Source organism: Camelus dromedarius, chromosome 12 (assembly GCF_036321535.1).
Source record: "Camelus dromedarius isolate mCamDro1 chromosome 12, mCamDro1.pat, whole genome shotgun sequence".
Taxonomy (NCBI): Eukaryota; Metazoa; Chordata; class Mammalia; order Artiodactyla; family Camelidae; genus Camelus; species Camelus dromedarius.
In genome coordinates, this window is record NC_087447.1 from 48,726,061 (window position 1) to 48,745,942 (window position 19,882).

Genomic DNA, 19,882 nt, shown 5'->3' on the forward strand with positions numbered 1-19,882 from the left:
TTCCTTCTCTCCTGCTCCCAGAGCTCATTCTCTGTCACAGTTTAACCACTTTCCACAGAGAGGTTCTCTGATTTCATCCAGGAAGATCATGTTCCTGGTTTCTTAGCGACACCTGAAAGAGGATTCTTTTTCCTACACAAGGCTGGCTGAAAGCCTTGCTTTTCTATTTCCCCTTTGCCTAAACAAATATGTTGGCTATTACCACTCCAGTGAGAGGAGAGACCAGACTCACCAGTGCCAGAAAAAAAAAAAAAAAAAAAAAAGCAAAAGTCACACTCCCAGGACAGGCTTAGTTATACCCACAAGGCTCCCCGGCCCCCCCAAAAAACATGTTGAGTCAGAGTGACAGCACTGCTTCCTTCTTGGCAGGGCTGTACATTTTTTGATCATGACCCGTCCTGGGGAAGGTGAAAAGGGTAGGGTGAAGACCACCTGCTATCCACAAAATCCACTTTCTTCCTTATAATCATGGTTTATCTGAGACCTGACTGCCCAGATTGGGACTTCACTTGCCAGCCCCCTTTGCAGCCAGTGTTGACCACGTTACTGAGCCGTTGTCAATGGGTGTGAGCAGATGGGATGTAAACAGCTTTTGCTTTACTTGCGTTTGAGTAAATCTCTGGCCCTGGAATTCTGTTCTGTCTCTCTCTTAACTAACTAGAAGTACTTCAATCAGAGTGAACTTAGAAGCTACATGTTGAAGGTGGCAGTCATTATCCCAGGTCCGTGAGTAGAGCAGAGCCATTCACCTACTTGGAATGTTGCCTTGGACCATACTATACTGGACCTTCTAATCAAATCCTACCTCAAATCCCCAGGAAACATCCGTGATATGTCCCTTGACTATCATGTTCAATATTTGTTCCCCACATTTTCTGGTATTTAACTATACTGTTTCCTACTTGGTTCTATTTGGTGTTATATTGTTTTGTTCTTTATTTAGCATATGCTTCTTGTCTCTTAAGCTGGGAGATCCCAAGATGTGACACTCTGCTTCTGCTCCCATTTCCCCAATAGCACAGCTGTTGTGGATGCTGACGGAGCCCCCATGTTGTCCTCCTTCCCCAGCTGCTGTGAGTGTTGTGTGCCATCAGCTCAGAGCTGCCTCCTTGTCCAGAGTTTTGGCCTCAGCCAAATATGAGCACCCCTGGGATGTTAAGGGTCCCCTCTAGCAGCCAGCAGTCAATGATGACTGACATGGGGGAGAAAAGGATAGCCTCAAAAGGCGGGGCTGATTCTGTGATGAAAATTGAGCTTCAGAACCTTCCTAAGGAATCAGGCTTTTGCAAATCACCAACCAAGACAACTGCTCTAGCCTGCAGTAGCCCACAGGCGCCACTCTTCTCCAGATACCTGCTCTCAGCTGATGGGAACCTCCTGGCACCCCTTCTCTCATCCCCTCTCCCCACCAGGGTGGCCCACAACCAATGACTGACTGATATGGGGCATAAGAGGCTGGTCCCCTTGCCTCAAGGGGCTGTAATTCTGTTATGCTGTTTTTGCCCCACTTTCCTGGGGATCAAGCCACAGCTAGATGTGACCTAACATAACACATACCTTGTTTATCGTGTTCCTTTTCCTCTCTACTCACTCTCTCTCTGGCAAGTTTCCTCTGAAAAGTGCTCCCTCAGTAAATGCATATCTCAGGCTTTGCTTCTAAGAAAACAGACTTCAGTCTACTGGTGTCAGTACTCTGCCATCATCTTCCCAAATCATTTTCCCAGTCATCTCAAATCCATGCTTTGTGCTGGGTATGCCTTGGCGCTAAAATTAGGCTGAGGGTGCACAAGGGGCTATATGAAGAATAAGTGGCTCCAAAGCAATCTACAGATTTAATATGATCCCTATCAAACTACCCAGGACATTTTTTTTTCACAGAACTAGAGCAAATAATCCTAAAATTTATATAGAATCACAGAAGCCCCAGAATTGCCAAAGCAGTACTGAAGAAAAAGAATGAGGCTGGAGGAATAACCCTCTTAGACTTCAGACAATACTACAGAGCTACAGTAATCAAAACAGCATGTCACAAAAAACAAACATATGGATCAATGGAACAGAAAAGAGCCCAGAAATAAACCAACACACCTACAGTAAATTAATCTTTGATGAAGGAGGCAAGAATGTACAGTGGAGAAAAGACAGTCTCTTCAGCAAGTGGTGTTGGGAAAGCTGGACAGCTGCATGTAAATCAATGAAGTTAGAATACTCCCTCACACCAGACACAAAAATAAATTCAAATGGCTTAAAGACTTAAACATAGGACAAGACACAATAAATCTCCCAGAAAAAAACATAGGCAAAACATTCTCTGACATAAATCTTAGCAATGATCTCCTAGGGCAGTCTACCCAGGCAATAGAAATAAAAGCAAAAACAAACAAATGTGATGTAATTAAACTTGTAAGCTTTTGCACAGCAAAGGAAATTATAAACAAAACAAAAAGATAACCTACAGAATGGGAGAAAATATTTGCAAACAATGTGACTGATAAGAGCTTAATTTTCAGAATATACGAACAGCTTATACAACTCAATAACAAAAAAGCAAACAACCTAATCAAGAAATGGGCAGAAGACCTAAACAAACATTTCTCCAATGAAGACATACAGATGGCCAATAGACACATGAAAATGCTCAGTATCACTAATTATCAGAGAAATGCAAATCAAAAGTACAATGAGGGATCACCTCACACCAGTCAGAATGCCCATCATTACAAAGTCCACAAAGGATAAATGCTGGAGAAGGTGTGGAGAAAAAAAGAACCCTCCTACAGTGTGGTGAGAATGTAGTTTGTTGCAGTCACTATGAAAAACAGTATGGAGATTCCTTAAAAAACTAGAAATAGACTTACCAAATGATCCAGCTATCCCACTCCTGGGCATATATCCAGAGAGAACCATAATTCAAAAAGATACATACACCCCAATGTTCATAGCTATTTACAGTAGCCAAGACATAGAAGCAACCTAAATGTCCATCAACAGATGACTGGATAAAGAAGCTGTGGTTTATGTATATGCTGGAACACTACTCAGCCATGAAGAAGGGTAAAATAATGCCATTTGCAGCAACATGAATGAACCTGGAGATGGTCATTCTAAGTGAAGCCAGAAAGAGAAAGAAAAATACCATATGGTATCACTTATATGTGGAATCTAAAAAATGAGACAAGTGAACTTATTTACAAAATGGAAACAGACTCACAGACATATAAAACAAACGTACAGTTACCAGTGGGGAAAAGGTGGGGTGGAGGGATAAAATGGGAATTTGAGATTTGTAGATACTAACTACTATCCAAAAAATAGATAAACAACAAGGTCCTACTGTGTAGCACCGAGAACTATATTAAATACCTTGTAATAGCCTATAATGAAAAGAATATGAAAAGGAATATATATATGAATATATATATCTATATATATCTATATCTGAATCACTGTGCTATACACCAGAAGTTAACACAACATTATAAACCAACTATACATCAATAAAAAAATAAATAGGCTCTACTGAAGTAGTTGAAAGGAATACCTACTAAATAGGGATGTTATGCAAGTTTTCAAAGCTAAATGAGTTAATGTGTGTAAAATGCTTAGGCTACTGCCTGATATGTAGTGTCTTAAGTATTTTAAGTGGTCTTAAGTATTAGGGCAGGGATTTATTTGATCTTTTTCATTTGCTTATGCATTCTAAGTGTGCCTAGATGAGTCCGTGGCACGTAGTAGGCACTCAATAAATCTGAGTGATTATTGAAGTTTTGCTTTGAAGACTCAAGGTGACATGCTGGGATCTGGCCAGCAGAGGGCAGAACTGGTGCAGCCAAAAGAGCCTAACTGTTGAAGGAGGTAGTGGGATAGCGCTGCCAGGAGGGCCATCGTACATCATGCATCGTAAAATATTAGAATGTTTAAATTGTACCTTAAAATCCTAGATTTTTATTTAGTTCAATCTTGAGTGTACATGAGGTATACTGAGCCCCTGCTTTGTAAATTTAAACAAGCAAGCAGTTCCAGGCAGATCCCTGGTATCTGTATCTTCTCTTTTGAGCTTGTGATGAACCCATACTCCTCTCAATAAATCCCCTTTTGTGCTTATGCTAATAATACACATTCGATTTCTGTAACTTGCAAGAGAAAGAATTTGTATTACTTTATTATCAAGCCCTGTGAGTATAAGAACTGTGTGCAAGGGAGTCTCCCCCATAGGTTTCCCACTGCGGGCCCTTTAGGCTGCCTCCTGCTCTGCCTACCAGCCAACTTGCTCTCTTCAGGAGGATGGTCTTACCACATTTCTGCCTCCAAGCTTCGTCTTATTCCTTCATTCACTCTGCCTGCTTAGATCTGTATTATCTTTCAAAGCCCAGTTCAAATTCTACCTTCCTCTGACTCTTCTAGATCTACTCAATCCTATTTCTCAAAATCCTGGTAGCATCCATCACCTGACATTTATTCTTAGACTTGATGGCATTCCGTATTTTATTTGGGCGTCTGGTCTGGGTGGTCTGACTTCCAAGTCTGTTGTCTACCCATATGTCACATCTCCTTAAGCAGATCTCCACCTTCTCCCTCAAGGAGACATGAGGAAAGGCTTGAGCATATGTGGGGCTTAGCACATTCACAAGGAATCAACACAACTAACTGCTCACAGGAGCCAATGCTCTGTGATCTTCCATTCAAGAAACACACAGGCATTTATTTTTATTTTTCAAAGTGGAAGTAGCTTTTCCCACCTTATTATACAAGAAATACATTCATAGTCAAACAAATCAAATATTACATAAATTTTTAAAGTAGAAAGGGAAAATCACCCGTAATCCTTCTCTTCAGAGATAAGTGCTATCGTAATATTCTTTCAGAGTTTTTGCTAAACACAAATATGTATGTTTTAATGGGGCTTTCTAGAGACCCCATGGAGATTCCTTACAAATAGAAATCAAACAGAACAGTGGGAGGTTCCAGCCTGGGATTTGTAGCTTGTAAAGTATTTACCTGCCACATTTCACGTATTCAGCTGAACCGCATGAAAGTACTGTTATTCAGCTGTTTTTGACCTACAAGTTTTGTATGGTTCAGATCAATGTATGTTCAGATCAATGTATGTGAAGCCTAGAATGTCAGATCTGGTAGAGTCCTCAGAGACTTTCAATTGTTTCAACTTTCTAACTATTTCACAGTGCCAAAGAGGGAAAAGAGGCAGAGAGAGAAATGTCTAGCCAGTTTATTATACACCACACTCATGGTAGAATCAGGGCTGGTTCTCTCTCCAATGAATCAGGCACCTGCCTTTTCATGTTGTTTCTTTTAATATAGCAATCTTCTATGTGTGATCTATGTGTGATAATAATCTTCTAGATGCAGATTTCAACTTGGTATCAAAAGTTCTCACAGAATTCAATCAAAATGTTGAAGGCTGCCTTAGAGGTAGTGAAGTCCCCATGCTTGGAGTGTGGCTGGGAAGGGCACTGGGACATGGCTGGAGGGGCACAGGAACCTCGGAGCTAATGAGGCTTAACAATCAGGGCCCTGTACTCATGTGGCTCTTTCTTAAGGTCTTAGGAGGGGCCCTAACAATGTATTAACATGGTAATATATTTTTGTAATATTTACAAAATTAAGTTATTTTTAAATTCTCTTTTTTTTTCAGGAGGACCCCCCAGAATTGTATATGTTTCAGGTCTAGATCCATTCCTGGGTGGCACAGACTTTTGAAAAGCACTAGGCAAGGAGCCCAGAGTTACTGGGTGCCAGTCATGGGACTGCTCTGGCCCAAATTGACAGAATGGCACTTGCTCTGCTTCCCTCTTGGGAGTAAAATCACAAATATTAAATGGGTAGGAAAACATCAAATGTGGGCAAATATAAATAAATAACATTACTCAGATTTCCTGTCTGTGATATGGGACAATCACTGCTGCTGCTCATGTTTGTTGAAGGTCACAAATCAAAAAATGTGTCCTCAGGGCATCTTCCTATTTCATTTCCCTCTAATACAACTTCCTCTTCTCCTTCCTCCAGCTCCAAGCCCCCAGTACTCTGGCCACTAAACTACTGATTGGTCATCATATGTTGCTACTTCTATATATTTGTTCATAGGGCTCCCACTGTCTATGAAGTCTATTTTTGCTGGAAAAAAATCCTTATCTACAAGGCCCAGGTCTCCTAGACCCTCTTCACCTACCCCAATAATGACCTCTCTCAGCAGTTTCTTGTTGATCTTACAGATAAGGACACTGAGGCCTGACATGGTCCATAGCTGAGTTCTGGAGGCCCCAGAAGATAATCCTCAGGTGTCTTAATCTGCCATCTCAAGCCTCCTAGCATCAGATCATGGACACACGGTTCTTGATGTACACATGATAGGGGTCACTGCGCTTGTCCACTTTGCGGGAGCGGGTGTATCCCAGGATGAGGCTGCCCACAGTGGCAGCAAATAGGAACATGACAAAGAGAATGTACATGTAGGAGTTGTCATCACGGCCAGGTAGGCTGGCGCGCCGCTCCTCAGTCAGGTTGTCTGGACTCAGCCGGCAGAGCAAGTTGCTGTGAAGAGTGGTATTTAGAGCCTTCAGCACAGCATGCAGACTCTTGTACCAGGTCTCAGTACCATTGGTGGTCTCCATAGCAACAGGGATTGAGGTGGGACAAGAATCCAAGGAAACTCTGGTAGTGACAGAAAAGAGAGAGGATGGCTGTTATCTGCAGTGGAATGACCTCCCCACTCATTTAGACTCCAGCTAAAACCCCAACATCACAGTTTATTCTAACTACTTGTTTACTTGTCTATCTTCTCTACTAGACTGCAAGCCCAAGGAAGGCAGGGACTATGTCTGTTTTACTCACTGCTATCTGTGAGCACTTATGACAGCACTCAATAGGTGCTCAGTAAATACTTATGGAATAAAGTCCTCCTTGACCATTGTAACCATGTTGATCTATCCTTTCTGTGGATTCTGTAAGTCACTGAGCTTTAGGCTGGAAGGACCTTAGGGATTATTTAATCTAATTTCTTCCATTTTACACACAGGGAAACTGAGGCCCAGAAAGAATAGGTGGCTTGTCTGTGATCATAGAGAATACTGGAGGTAGAGCTGAGATACAGCCTTGCTCACTGATGGCCAGCTGAGGGCTCCTTTGGCCTTCACGCTCGTTCTCGGGAGGACTGTGTGGCATCATTAGGAGACACTCCTCGGAACCCTCCCTCAGCACAGTTCTCTTTTGTACTCCACAAACACCATGTAGAAGATGTTTGGGGATGGCTTAGATTTCCCCCTACCTGGGGCCAGAGGCTGAATCATTTGACCTCTAAAGCATCCTATGTCCCACTCTAGGTATTCCTAAGCTATTGAGGGGAAATTGTGATGGAAAGGAGGTAGCTGGGGAAGCAGAGCGAGGCCAGTAACCGCCGCAGGTACTGGGCCTGAGGGCAGTGGAGTGAAAGGAGCACTCAGTCTGGTTTGGGATTTTACCTGCCCCAGAGAGAGAAGACACTAGCACCTCAGCTGTCCTGCCTTCCAAAACAACGTCACTGTGTACGTGGCATATAATAGGTGATGACAGATGTTCCTTTTCCTTCCTCTCAGAGATCCTTAGTCTACAATGTAGAAGAATAGCTGAAGACAGCCTTGCATCCTAGTCTCTGGAAAAACATATGTCATTCCTTTTAAACAAGGCTCCACACTCACTTCCTTCAGGAAGCCTTCGTGTGCTCCCACCATACTCCACAAGCTTTATCATCGCAGCCTTCCCTTTGCCCCAGTGGTTACATAGAAGGCAACGTGTGGCTGTCCTCTTGCTATTGATAAAGGTTATCAGCAGACCACACGCTCGTGGTTAACAAGACTGTGACTACCCTCGTTCTCCCTCCCTCAGTGGTCTCCAGTAAAGATGGCCACTTTGGACTTCTCCATAAGCCAAGCACTCCGAGTTCACTGACTGGTTCCAAAGCCCTCCTTTATCTAGATAGAGCTGTCAACAAACCAAAGTTAACACATTTGACTATTAATTATAAGATCTCTTCCCCAGAAGAGATGACAGTTAGTTATGGCCACAACAAATATCATGAACAACTCTATGAATGCAGGTGTTGGGAGGAAGAATCTAAATAATACAGCATTAACCCAGGACTGGCTCACATTTTATGCAAGGCCCTTGGGGCCCCCTGCCATCTAGTACTTGGGCAACCTTGTCTAGATGGAGGAGGGGAAGAGTTGAGTTAAGATCCAGGAGGCATAAGTTCTTATCTACTGTCCCACTTGTCAGGCAAGAAAGCTGTGCCTTCCTCTTTCCTCATATGGGCCAATGGAAAGCAAGAGCAGCACAATGAAATTAATGGCTCAATGAATCATCTGGCCAGTCATCATTTATGGAGGCCCACTTTTGGGCAATCTCATCCTGGGGGTTCCAGGAAGCCAGTCCCTGTACTCAGGGGGCACATTGCCAGCTCTTAAATAATGTAGGAGACAATCCAGGAGTTACTGGGGCTTAAAGGAAGAAGGGCTCGGAGAGTGTTCACAGTGATGAAAGAATTTGAGTTGGACCTGGAAGGGTGTTTTGGAAGTAGAGAAGGCAAGGGAAGGAAACAGATGAGCAAAGGCCTGACAACAAGAAAGCACATAAAATGTTTTGAAGAATGGAAAGTAGCATAAAGAGGGTGAGATGTGTGGAAGGATAAGTTAGGATGTGGGATGGAGAGACTGGCCCAAACCAGATTATGGAGGGCTGTAAGTGCCAGGTGGCAGAGTTGGAACTTTATCCTGTAGCTGGGGAAGAACCACGGGATGATATTTTAAAAGGGGATAGTTTTCTGACATTTTAAATGATCAGATCTGTGCTTGGAAAGGACACCCTGGCTGGTGTGTGAAGTGGGCAGGAATTGAGGCAGGGGGCCCAGTGATAAGGGTCTTGAAATAGCTTAGGTTCAAGTTGCTGAGTCCTGCGCTGGGGGATGACAAGTTGGGGTGGGACAGTTGGGGGATGTGAGAGGCATTTGGGGGGGGTGTGAGAGGCATTTTTGGGAGGGAATGGCTAATGCAATGGTTGCAGGAGGAAGGGGCCTCACACAGTTTTACAGGTAGACAACAGACAGGTGGCATAAGTGCTGGAAGAGCTCACTCTGAGGAAATAGATTTCTTGCCCTGTTTGTACTTCAGTTTCCTTCATCTATCAAAAAAAGATTCTCACCAGCAATTGTTCAATGGGTATTGAGTTTCAGATGAAAAGATCTAGAGATTTGTTGCATGACAATGTAAATATGGTTAACACTATTGAGGTGTACCATTGAAAATGGTTAGGATGATAAATTTTTTTAAACATATTACAATTTTTAAAAATTAAAAAAAAAAATTATTATCCCTGCTCTGCCTCCCTCCAGGCTTACCTGAGCATATACTTTTATTACAGTGAAGAGGATTTTAAAAATATATTTTAATAAAAAACATGGTTTCCATTAAAATGATGATCTATTTTTCATTTTTGAGAAGTAAATACCCATACACAGTTAAAAAAAAATTGCAGCTGTACATACAATGAAAATGAAGTCTCTCTGTTCCCAGTGGCCCAGGTCTCTTTCACAGGTCACTGTTATCAGTTTTCTTAAATATCCTTGCAAGGGGGTTTGAATTGATGGGCAGAGGGAGGGCCACCTCAGCCTGAAAGACTCACCAAACAGCAGACAAATTCAGTGGCTCCTAGTCGGCTTCAGGAATCTCCCTGTGGGTGCCCTAAGGCTCCTCAGCCCCTCAGCTTCTTCAGGATGTCCCTGGACACATCTAGGGTCTCAGTATTGTCTTTGGGAGCTAGGAAGGCCCAGAAGGGCCAGAAAAGGAAGGAACCAGACACACAGAAAAAACTTCAGAACAAGGGTGGATCGCCCAAGGCCAAGCCGGAGGGTTGTGCAATAGCCCTGCTGAGGGTTCTGACCTCCGCCTGCTTCCCCTCCCCACCCTGCAACAGCTGGATCAGGCTAGCCTAGGGGTGCAGTTAGAGGAACTGTGCCGCAGCCAAGGGACATCTGACTGTAGTCCCCGACTCCAGGCCCACAGTGTCTCCACTGGGTGACTTCATGAGAAACCTCAATTCAACACATGGACTGCTGCTCAGGGGCCAGCTAACAGTGCAGACTAAAGTGTCCCCTTCCCCCAGGGTACTGCCAGCTTAGCAGGAGCATCTAAAGGCTGAAAGGGCCAGAGACCCAAGGAAATGATGCGAGTGGCAGAATGGCAATCAGCACTGGGGTTGATATTTTATGTAGGAACAAATGATGTTACCAATCAACCTATTTGGATAGACTGGGTATAAACATAGGCATGGCATCAACACTACCTGTAGCATAACTTTGTTGTGAAAATTAAAGGAGAAAATTATGCAGTGACTAGCACTAGACTCTTCACAGATGTGGTGGTGGTTTTATTTGTGTACAGCAGAGGTTGGCAGGGCCTTCAGAATCCTTTTAGTCTAACCTCCATCATTTAAAAAAATTAAAAAGAATTTTTTTATTGTCAATACATATAATTTTGATTATTTATAGCTGTGCTAAAAGTGCTAAAAGCATAAACATTTTTATAAGATGGATATACACCAAGTTTTTTTTTGAATATACATATATTCATTTTCATATTCTTAACCTCCTTCACTTTATAGTGAAAGAAATGAAAACCAAAGAGTTGTCTGGGTTCAGCTGCTACTTGTATGACTTTGAGCATGTGACTTCCTTTTTCTGAGTCCCAGCTTCTGTCTGCATCTGTAAAATGAAGGGGTTTTACTATGTAATCTTATAAGGTCCTGATCAGCTCCAGCACCCCATAAAGATACAAATCTCAAAACCATACTGTGAGATTGTGGGAGATTGGACAGGCTGGTCAGAGAGGCATTTGGGAGGCTCTCTAGAGCCCCAAAACACAAGATAGAGAAGGCTGCAGACCTTTTCCTTACAGGTTAGGGTGCTTCGGAGTCCTAGGACTGCATTACATTTAATACTCCAGCCTAGATAAACTGAAGGCCAAACCTGTTGATTTGTTCATTTTTCCTCTTTACAGCTCACCTGCGAGGGTGATCCAGCCTGGGAGAGAGAGTCTGTGCAGAAAGTGGGGTAGGGGGACAGTGCGGGCTCTGAGGTGGGGTTCAGTGAGGGAAGTAAAGTTTCACAAAACCGTTCATTCCTCAGACCCTCCTTCCAGCGCCTCTCTGGATAGTCCTGGATACTTGTGGTTCTGGTGGGAGGAGTAAAGGAGCCATAGTTGCATATCTTTAGGAGATGGGTTGGGATGGGAGGAGGGCCCTAGTGCCAGGGCATCCTGTTGGGTCAGGAGAGGCAGAGCTGATAAAGGGACAGCTTGGTTCTTAATGACCTGACTCTGGGTCCCAGGACAGGGATTAGTAGTTGGCAACATTGGGAATTTTGTTCCTCTTTCTGAGCTCCTTGGCTTCTCTCTTCAAGGTAGTCATGGATTGTGAAGCTCTTTGGATGGGAAAGACAGAGCTCCTGCCCTGCAGAGTCCTTGACTTGAAACAGGAGATAACCAGTTAGGAAGGAAGGTGAACAGTGATTGATGTTAAAGATCATTTAGAATCTAGATTGTAGGCCAACCCCTCCATTTTGTAGATGAGGAAACTGAAGGTCGGAGAGGGGAAGTGACAAGTCCAAAATGACATGGCTAGTAAATGGCAGAGTTCAGATGAGAACCCGTCTTTGGGGTGCTTTTCGGGTGCTCCTTCCACTACAGGTGGCAACATGCCCTAGCATCTGAGCAGCATAGCACACCAAACACAGACTCCCCGTGTCCTGGGACACAGTCTCCTCTAACTCCATGTGCCTGATGATACTGAGCTACAGGCTATTCTGCTTTCTCCTGAACTGCAGATTCTTGCCAATCTTAACCGAGGATCCAGTAAGGGGAGAAATTGGTAACTTTTGGAGTTTTCCTTCCTTTGTAGTCTTGTCTCCCGTGGCTCCTTCTGCTCCTGACCTACTCCTGCTCCCCCATACAAACCAGGTGCCCTCTCTTCCTCCACACCCTGATACTACTCTTTCCTGCACATTAACAGGTTCTCCCTAAATGTTTTTAACTTGAGCTCACCCAGCCTCTAACCTGGGGGTGGAGGTGTAAAGCTGTGACCTGAAGGATGAATGGGATATCTTAGTGAAGTTTTCTTTCAGGTCTCTCTACCATTGGTTCTTTTGGTTTCTGTATTGCTCTGTTTCAGCTACTCTTTCAGAATGAGTGTTTTAAGTGCCTGGAAATGTGGTAGAGAGACAAGGGGGAAAAGGTCATAAAACAGGCAGGGGATCCAAAGACAACTCCTGCAGCTTCACAATTTTGCCACTGGTCTGTCTGGTGGTATCTCCACCATGGACTGGACAGCCCATGGGGTGGGAGAGGAGCTGAAAGAATGAACCTTAACATATAGTTGGAAGGAGACACAGGAATAAAATCTGAGCTGGAAGCAATCTTAATAATCATGTTGGTGGTGCAACCCTCTCATTCAACCAGTGGGAAAATAGAGTTGTTAAGTGGGAAAATAGAGTTGTTAAAGAATTAAAGAAGAAATCACTTGCTTAAGGTCTCACAGCCTAGGAGGGGTGAAGCTGGGACCAGAAACAGGTATCCTGTCCACAGATATTTCTATAAGTTTCCCATTACCTGTAGGACAGTCTAACCTCCTCTGAGTATCATTCAGACTCCTTTGGATGTGACCGTGCCTCTAGCCCCATCTCATCACAGCTTTTCCCAGTGCATGTGCCCGACGATACTGAGCTACAGGCTATTCTCCAGACATTCCTTGCACTTGCACACCTATCACCTTTGCTCATGCTGTTTTCTTAGGCAGGAATGCCCTTCCACTTTTTATCTGCCTGGTGAACTCCTACTCATCCTTCAGTACCCAGCTCCAATGTCACCTCTGTAGACTGTCTCCTGAGACAGTTCCCTCCTCACTCCCTAGACAGTTAGCCTCTCCCTCTTGTCTGTTCCTAAAGTGCTTTGCATAACACCTTATTAGACCACTATGCTGTACTGAAATTGTATCTCTGTGTGTATCTATGTAAACATCAATAGATACAGATATATATGCTTAACTGCACTAGGAGGTATGAGGGCAGGGAGCTGTGCTTCATACATTTCTTTATAGCAGACACTCAAGAATAGATGGATCAATGCCTCTTCATACATACACATTCATGAAAACAGCTTACAGTACTTAAAAATCAACTTCAAGAGCAGGCCAAAGCATTCCATTTGGTCTGGAGAAAGGGAGGCTCAAAGAAAACACATCATCTTGGTCAGGTGGGAAAGTGAGTCGGGGAGAAGGAATTCTAAGCTGCCTTTGGAAGTCCAGATGTTCCCTGCACCTGAACCCCTGTCAATCCAAAGGGCAAACATTCTTGGCCCCAAAACACCAGCGGTGGCTTTGCAATCCTTTTCCCTGTGTACCTGCCCAGGGTGTGGCCATACACACCAACTGCTGCATACACACAGTCCAACTCCCAGTCTCCCAGCCTCCCTTGCCTTTCAAGTGTGCCTTTCATGGTTCGAATCTTGGCTGTATGCATGGCTATGTGGCCTTGAGCACTGCATTTATTTCCTCTGAAACTCATCTATGAGATTGGGGTAATTACCCTTGCCCTGCTTGCCTCACATGGGACCTCAGGGAGACAATGGAGGAAAGGTGTTTTAGAAATTGCAAAGTATTATATAAACATAAGAAATAATTATTGGGCAGCCTGGTCACCTTGTTTCCTTTTCTGTTTCCCTGTCTCCTCCCCCTGCTCCCTAGTATTACCAAGAACAGCCATCCCTATGTCCCCTCTCTCCACCCTTGGTTCTCCTACCCTCAGAAGAGGTTCAGGAGGTTCTTTATTACTCTTCTTGATTCTCAGGCACTTACCTCCTTCAGAAGCATTCCTTGTTTCTCATCCTCTCTGATCAGCCCTGTAGTCTCTTTCCATTTAGTCCTATCGGTGATGGAGAACACACCAGAGTTGGAGTCAATAGACCTGCCCCTACTTTGCAGACCAAGTGTCTTGGTTAAGTCTTAAGTCATTTCTTCACTCTGGGCCTCACTCCTGCATCAGTAAGCTGGGGTTTCTTGTCTTGCCTTCCTCTTAGTAGGTATTTTGAACATCCACCCATTCAATTGATGGATAGAAATGTCTGGAGAAGTATGGAGTAAGTGAAGGAGGAAGAAGGATTTTGGTTATCATCTCAAGGAGTCAAGGAAATCTGAAAGCAGTTTCCTTGCTTCCAGCATGGATCTCCTCCCTCCATTTGGAGCTGAAAATGTGGCTGGAGGCCAGGAGATAATGAGGAGTTTACATATTTACAATGCACTTTTGTAGCTGAAGTGGAGACAGCCCTGGGCTAGAAGTGAGGAGAATTAATTTCTACTTCTGTCTAGTCCCCGGTGTGATCCTGGGCCAGCCATCTTCCCCTGAGCCTCAGTTTCCCCACATGTCAACTGGTGAGAAGTCGGGAGGAGGGATAGGAGAAGATACTCTTCATGGGCCCTCACACAAGGGCCGGAATTCATGTACTTTCTAGACAAGGGTCCAACCCTCCTTTCCCCACATACCATAAGGAGTACCCAGGCAATAGGGCCAGGGGCCCATTTTACAGGTGGTGACCTAGGAAAAGAGCGCACAAGGTATAGAGCAGCTGGGTAACTAGCACAGATTTTAACAACCTGTAAGCTAGAACCCAGGTCTTCTGACTTCCTGCCTAGATCTACATCATTTGCACTAGAAGATGTTTTTGGGAGCCTCCAGCCTTTTCCTGGGACTGCGGCGCATAAGGCGAGGGGCACAATGGAGTAGCGAATGGGCAAGTCAACTAGCAGAGCAAGCGGCTCCCACCAAGCAAGAAAACACGCTGGGTGCTGGAGTGTCATTTCCGCCTGTGCGCTTGTGGCGGAGCCGCAGGTGTTCGTATGTATATCTGAGGATGTGGAAGGAGCTTTTAGTGCCGCTGTCCCGGGGCCTGCGAGTGCAGACGCAAGCCCCACGGTTTCTGGGCCGGGCATGCCAGGAGTTGAGCCCCGCACTCCCACGTGCGCCTGGGATCCCTGTGGCTCGACTCGAGGGAGGATCAGTTCCTTGTCTGAGCCGCCCCCCACGCCAAAGGAGTAGGGAAGATTCCTCATTTATACCCCCCCACGTCAGCTTAACCTTTCCGACCTGGGAGTGCACCTTACCTGCCTCGCGGCGAGGCTCCGAGGGGCGCCGTCTGCTAGTTGGACACCGCGCCCTGGGCTCGTGGGTGCGCTGCACTGAGCCGCAAGGAGCTCCGCCAGCCTCTCTGCGCTCTGACCCGCGCTCCGCCGCCTTTCCCCTTCCCCAGGGTGTCCCTCCCCCGGCCCCGCCCGGCCCCGCCCGGCCCCTAACCCACCCACTTCTCCTCCCGGAGCTGGCTTCGGGCGCCTCCGCCCAGCTGCTTGGCCCCACTCCGCTGTGGGCTCTGACCCTTCCGTCCCTTGCAGCGCCTGCTTCCTGGACCTGAGACCGAATGCTTCTTGATTCGCTTCAGCTTGCCCAGTCTGAGACCGTGCTCAGAAGGCGAGGCTGAGTGTCGGGTGCTGGTGGAATCAAGCTTTGCCCCTATGTGGTCGTGTGGTGGTGGGCAAGTCACTGCTCCTCACTGGTCCTTGGCTTCCTGGCTGTAAAATGGGTACAGTTCCTGCACGCCTTCTTCACAGGATGAATGCGGGTTGGATGCGATCTTAGAATCCAAAATATTAAAGCTGGGTGGTTACTGGACAAATCATCTGATTCTAACACAAATCCTCTTTTCCAGAGAGGATGCAGTTTCCGGAAGGGGCCCAGTTTTGGGGAAGGGGGCTTACCCAGGTTCACCAAGGATGTCACTGGCAGAGCTCAGACTCAGAATCCGCTAGGGCACTCTCTCCCCTTAACCTCGGGCAATGTCTCCTCCCTCCAAGTCTCACAGTCCCTCACATGCCCAGACAACTGGTCATACCTCACTGCTCCCTGTCCCAGGATACTCTGCTTTCTGGCTGCCCAGGTCCTCATTCAAGCTCTTGCTTCCTTGCTGGTGACACTGCAGGTTCCAGAGAAGAGAAGCAACCAGGGACAGCTGAGAAATGAGGGCCAGGAAGCCATGGGCAGGGGAGTGGACAATGGCAGGGAATAACCTTTCAGAGACTGTGGGTAGTCCTTATCAGAGCCCTTTCTGCCAGCCTGTGGCCTTGGGATAGTTAATAATAGGCTAAGCTCTGGCTCCCTTGTAAACAAAGATCTGTTCTAGGACATCTGAGGAATACTCCCTCAATCACAGACTCTCAGATTATATCTATGAAGTGCTATCATTTAAAAAAGACCTATAACATGGAAGGGATGTTGTAAAAATTGCTGATCTTCATCAAAACACGTTACTTCTGTGTGACTTCGGTACTTACACATTTTGACCCAGCTACTCCTTTTTCTCAGTCTGAATATCACCTCTCAGGGAAGTCATCCTGACCCTGGGCATGTAGTTTCAAATTTCAGTCAACCTAAGAATCACCTTGGCTTCTTTTAAGTGAAGTAGACTTTTGGGTTCCATGCCAGAGGTTCTAATTCAGGAGATCTGGAATAGAGCCCAGAAATTAGCTTTTTTTTTTTTTTTAAAGCTTCCTGAAAGATTGTGATGCAAGTGATTCTTGAGACCAGCCTTGAGGAAACAGCTCTGGCTCAGTTAGCATTCCTTCCCACATCCTGCCAAGGCCTTGCATATAATCTATAGGACTATTTATTACAGTTATCAAAAGTAACTGTCCACCTCATCTACTAGATTGTGAGTTCTTTGAAGATAGAGATTGTTTCTTGTCCTAATAAAAGAATTCTATATTTCTGTGTGTGTGTATGTAATACAGATTTTACAGATTTATTGCATATTAATCATGTCATTTCACACAATTTTAAGTAAACAGACTTAGAGAAAATACACTGGGAGTGTTAAACAGATGATGACAATATTGATGAGAGTGTTCGAGTGTTCAAGTGTTCATATCAGGTAGTAAGAGGCACCACTGCCACCATCATCCCCCAAAATTTGTACATTTCATATAAAAAGTAAAAATAGTTCATTGGCATTTAACTGGCATTATTCTTTGTAATCTATGAACCATGATGAGCCTGAACAATTTCAGACTCTTTAGAGCAAAACAAAGCATTTTCTTTTACTAACTAATGTAGCAATTTCAATTTCCTTAAAAAAAAAAAAGCAAATAAAAAAAAAAGAAAACTACACACACAATCCTCAAACTGAAATTGGTATATTCCAATGGTCCTGAATTTTAATGTTTCTATTATATTAATTCGAGAAATAAAATGTGATTCAGCTTTTGAAAATGAGATTGAACTTCTTCATCGTAATTATGCTTACTTCATAGTTCAAATGATTTAACTGAAGCCAATGTAAACCTAGTAAAAACCATGGATACAACTCAACTGCTCTCTTGCTAAGGAAACTTCTTTAAAAGTGAACTATTCTTTAAAAGCTCAGACTCAAGATGCACAGTTGTAACTTGAGGAACTAACAATTGATATCACAGCAGTAGTTCTATGTGTCTTTAAAGCTGGAGAGCATATACAGAATCACTGTGAATCACACATACATAGCAATAACTTCCTGGTAAAACTACACTAATAGTTTCCTCTATTAATGATTTAAAAAATAATTGAGCATGTACGGTTCAGCATTTGAAAGACTTCTATGCCTACTATTACAAAGATGCTCACGCAAGGAAATATATTTTGATACTTGCAAAGAAACAAGACTTGAAATGTGGTTTTGTGATAACCCATTTAGAAGACCTGAGTTACCAAACAACTAAAAATAACCATCAAAAGATAAATAGGAATTTCTTAAAACCATTGTCTCTAAAGGTACAAAAATTAAATCTTAAGGTATCTTTTACTCCCAGTTATCTTGGTATATGCAGCAAAGAGATTTGTTTTATGGAATATTTTAAATAGGATCCAACACTTATATTCAAATGCTTTCTAATGTATTTGGCAGATTTGGCTTTTTTGTTTGTTTGTTTGCTTTGGGGGAGGTAATTAGGTTTGTTTGTTTGTTTGTTTATTCTAATGGAGATACTGGGGATTGAACCCAGGACTTCGAGCATGCTAATCATGCACTCTACCACTGAACCATAACCTCCCCCCTCAGATTTTTTTTAATTCTTATTTTTTGTTGAAGTGTAGTCAGTTTACAATATTAGGTTCATGTGTACAGCAAAGTGATTCAGTTATATGTGTACATACACACATATATTTTTTCAGATTATTTTTCATTACAGCTCATTATGAGAATTGAATATAGTTCCCTGCGCTATACAGTAGGTCCTTGTTATCTATCTATTTTATATATAGTAATGTGTTCAAATTTGTTTTATATTCTCCTGTTCAACATTCCACTGGAAGCTCTCATAATCAAACACCGTGACCCAAACCATGAGAAAAGTACAAGCATATTCATTTGTTAAAAAGAAGCAGTTCACCCTTGAAAAATAAAAAGGAACTGCAAAATATAGTATGTATGAAGTTCAAATACTAGTATTTAAATTTCTCTGAAGCAATCTATGCTTCAGTAATTAAGAGAAAGATGAGCTGAAGATTTTATTGAGATGAGAAGCCTAGTAATATGGCTCATGCTGTGGACTAATTGTTCACTCAGTCTTCTGCTCCATTGGGATGAGAGTCTGAAAAGGGCTTCACACTCCTTTAAAAAAATCACATCCACTAGAATAAGATCATATAAATTAACATTGATTATTATTCCTCGTATTTGTTCATTTATAAAGCTCAATTGGCTTCATAAGCTATACTGAACAGTAATATTTTCACCTTTTACGAGGGTGAGTTTGTGGAAATAATTTAATATAACCAGATCTCTTCATGACCTTTCAGTTTGAAACATTTTTTAAATGAGAAATGTACACAAAACAATTCTGTTTTACAAAAACCAACCTCAATACCAGAAAAGATTAGTAAAAGATTTTGAACCCCATTTACTTTTTAAAGGATGCTTTTCCCTTGTCTCAAATTCTAAGCACTATTCATCACCTTTTGAGTCAGTTTCACTAACTTCACCACATCCACCCAGTTCCATCCTCAAGGAAGTTCTCCTGAGTGATCTATTTTATCTGCCTGCTTACGTTTCTGGGCTTTTGAAAGTTGTTCCTTTTTGTCTTTTTTCTTACTTGATGGGGATGTTTTAGGAGTTTCAACTGAGATGATATTGCTTATGGATTTCGTAGAATTAACGGGATGATGATTCTCCGTGAACTGCTCTTTCTTGTCCTTGGCATATTCAAACAACGTGTAGGGTACGAGAGTCTTGAGATTAACTTTCACTGCTTCCTGTAACTTGGCTAATATGCTCTACTTTACAGATGGTGATGTGGTGTTATTTTTAAAGGCATTCATAGATATGATTGGAGGTTTTGGGGTATATGTTTCTGTCCAGGAAATCTCTATGAAGAAGGCTTTGGGATCACCATTTTCACTTGTCCTAAATTGAAATGAAACTGGACTTAACTCCTGGGAACTCTTCATCTCCTTCATAAATAAAGTGATGCTTTCCGTACTACTTCCTGGTCCTCATTGGCACTCAGTGCACACTGCTTGCTGGGCACCTCCTGGGCAGATGGCATTCAAGACAATGCAGAGAAAGGAGGGCAGTGGCCATGAGAACTACGTGGCTGCCTTCCTTGCCCTTGGCTGGGAAGGCACACCCTTCACATGGCAGACACACAAGACCCTCTGGCAGTGCCAAGCCACCGGTTGGGGGCTGGTCTATGTTTCACTCTTGACAGGAGATTGATCAGTTTTTCTTGCACACCTCTAGTGACAAGGAACTCATTGCTTCAAGGCAGCTGA

At 43.6% G+C, this 19,882-nt stretch overlaps 1 protein-coding gene and 1 pseudogene across 2 annotated transcripts; both read right to left on the reverse strand.

The window, feature by feature from the left end:
- Positions 1-4,651: 4,651 nt before the first annotated feature.
- Positions 4,652-15,335, reverse strand: KCNE3 (potassium voltage-gated channel subfamily E regulatory subunit 3). 2 transcript variants are annotated; one of them, XM_010989506.3, is made up of 4 exons: positions 15,193-15,335; positions 13,891-13,957; positions 9,670-9,803; positions 4,652-6,669 (listed from the first exon to the last, which is right to left on the reverse strand). In XM_010989506.3, the coding sequence occupies exon 4, from the start codon at positions 6,627-6,629 to the stop codon at positions 6,330-6,332; it is 300 nt and encodes a 99-aa protein (XP_010987808.1). In that variant the 5' UTR covers positions 6,630-6,669; positions 9,670-9,803; positions 13,891-13,957; positions 15,193-15,335; the 3' UTR covers positions 4,652-6,329. The 2 variants fall into 2 exon arrangements, with proteins under 2 accessions (XP_010987808.1, XP_010987816.1); XM_010989514.3 differs by lacking the exon at positions 9,670-9,803.
- Positions 15,336-19,055: 3,720 nt separating this feature from the next.
- LOC105098171 (RWD domain-containing protein 4-like) lies at positions 19,056-19,429 on the reverse strand (annotated as a pseudogene).
- Positions 19,430-19,882: the final 453 nt, after the last annotated feature.

Coding starts and splice junctions, on each gene's coding strand:
- KCNE3 (XM_010989514.3), bottom strand. CDS start 6,629: ATGGAGACCACCAATGGTACTGAGACCTGGTACAAGAGTCTGCATGCT.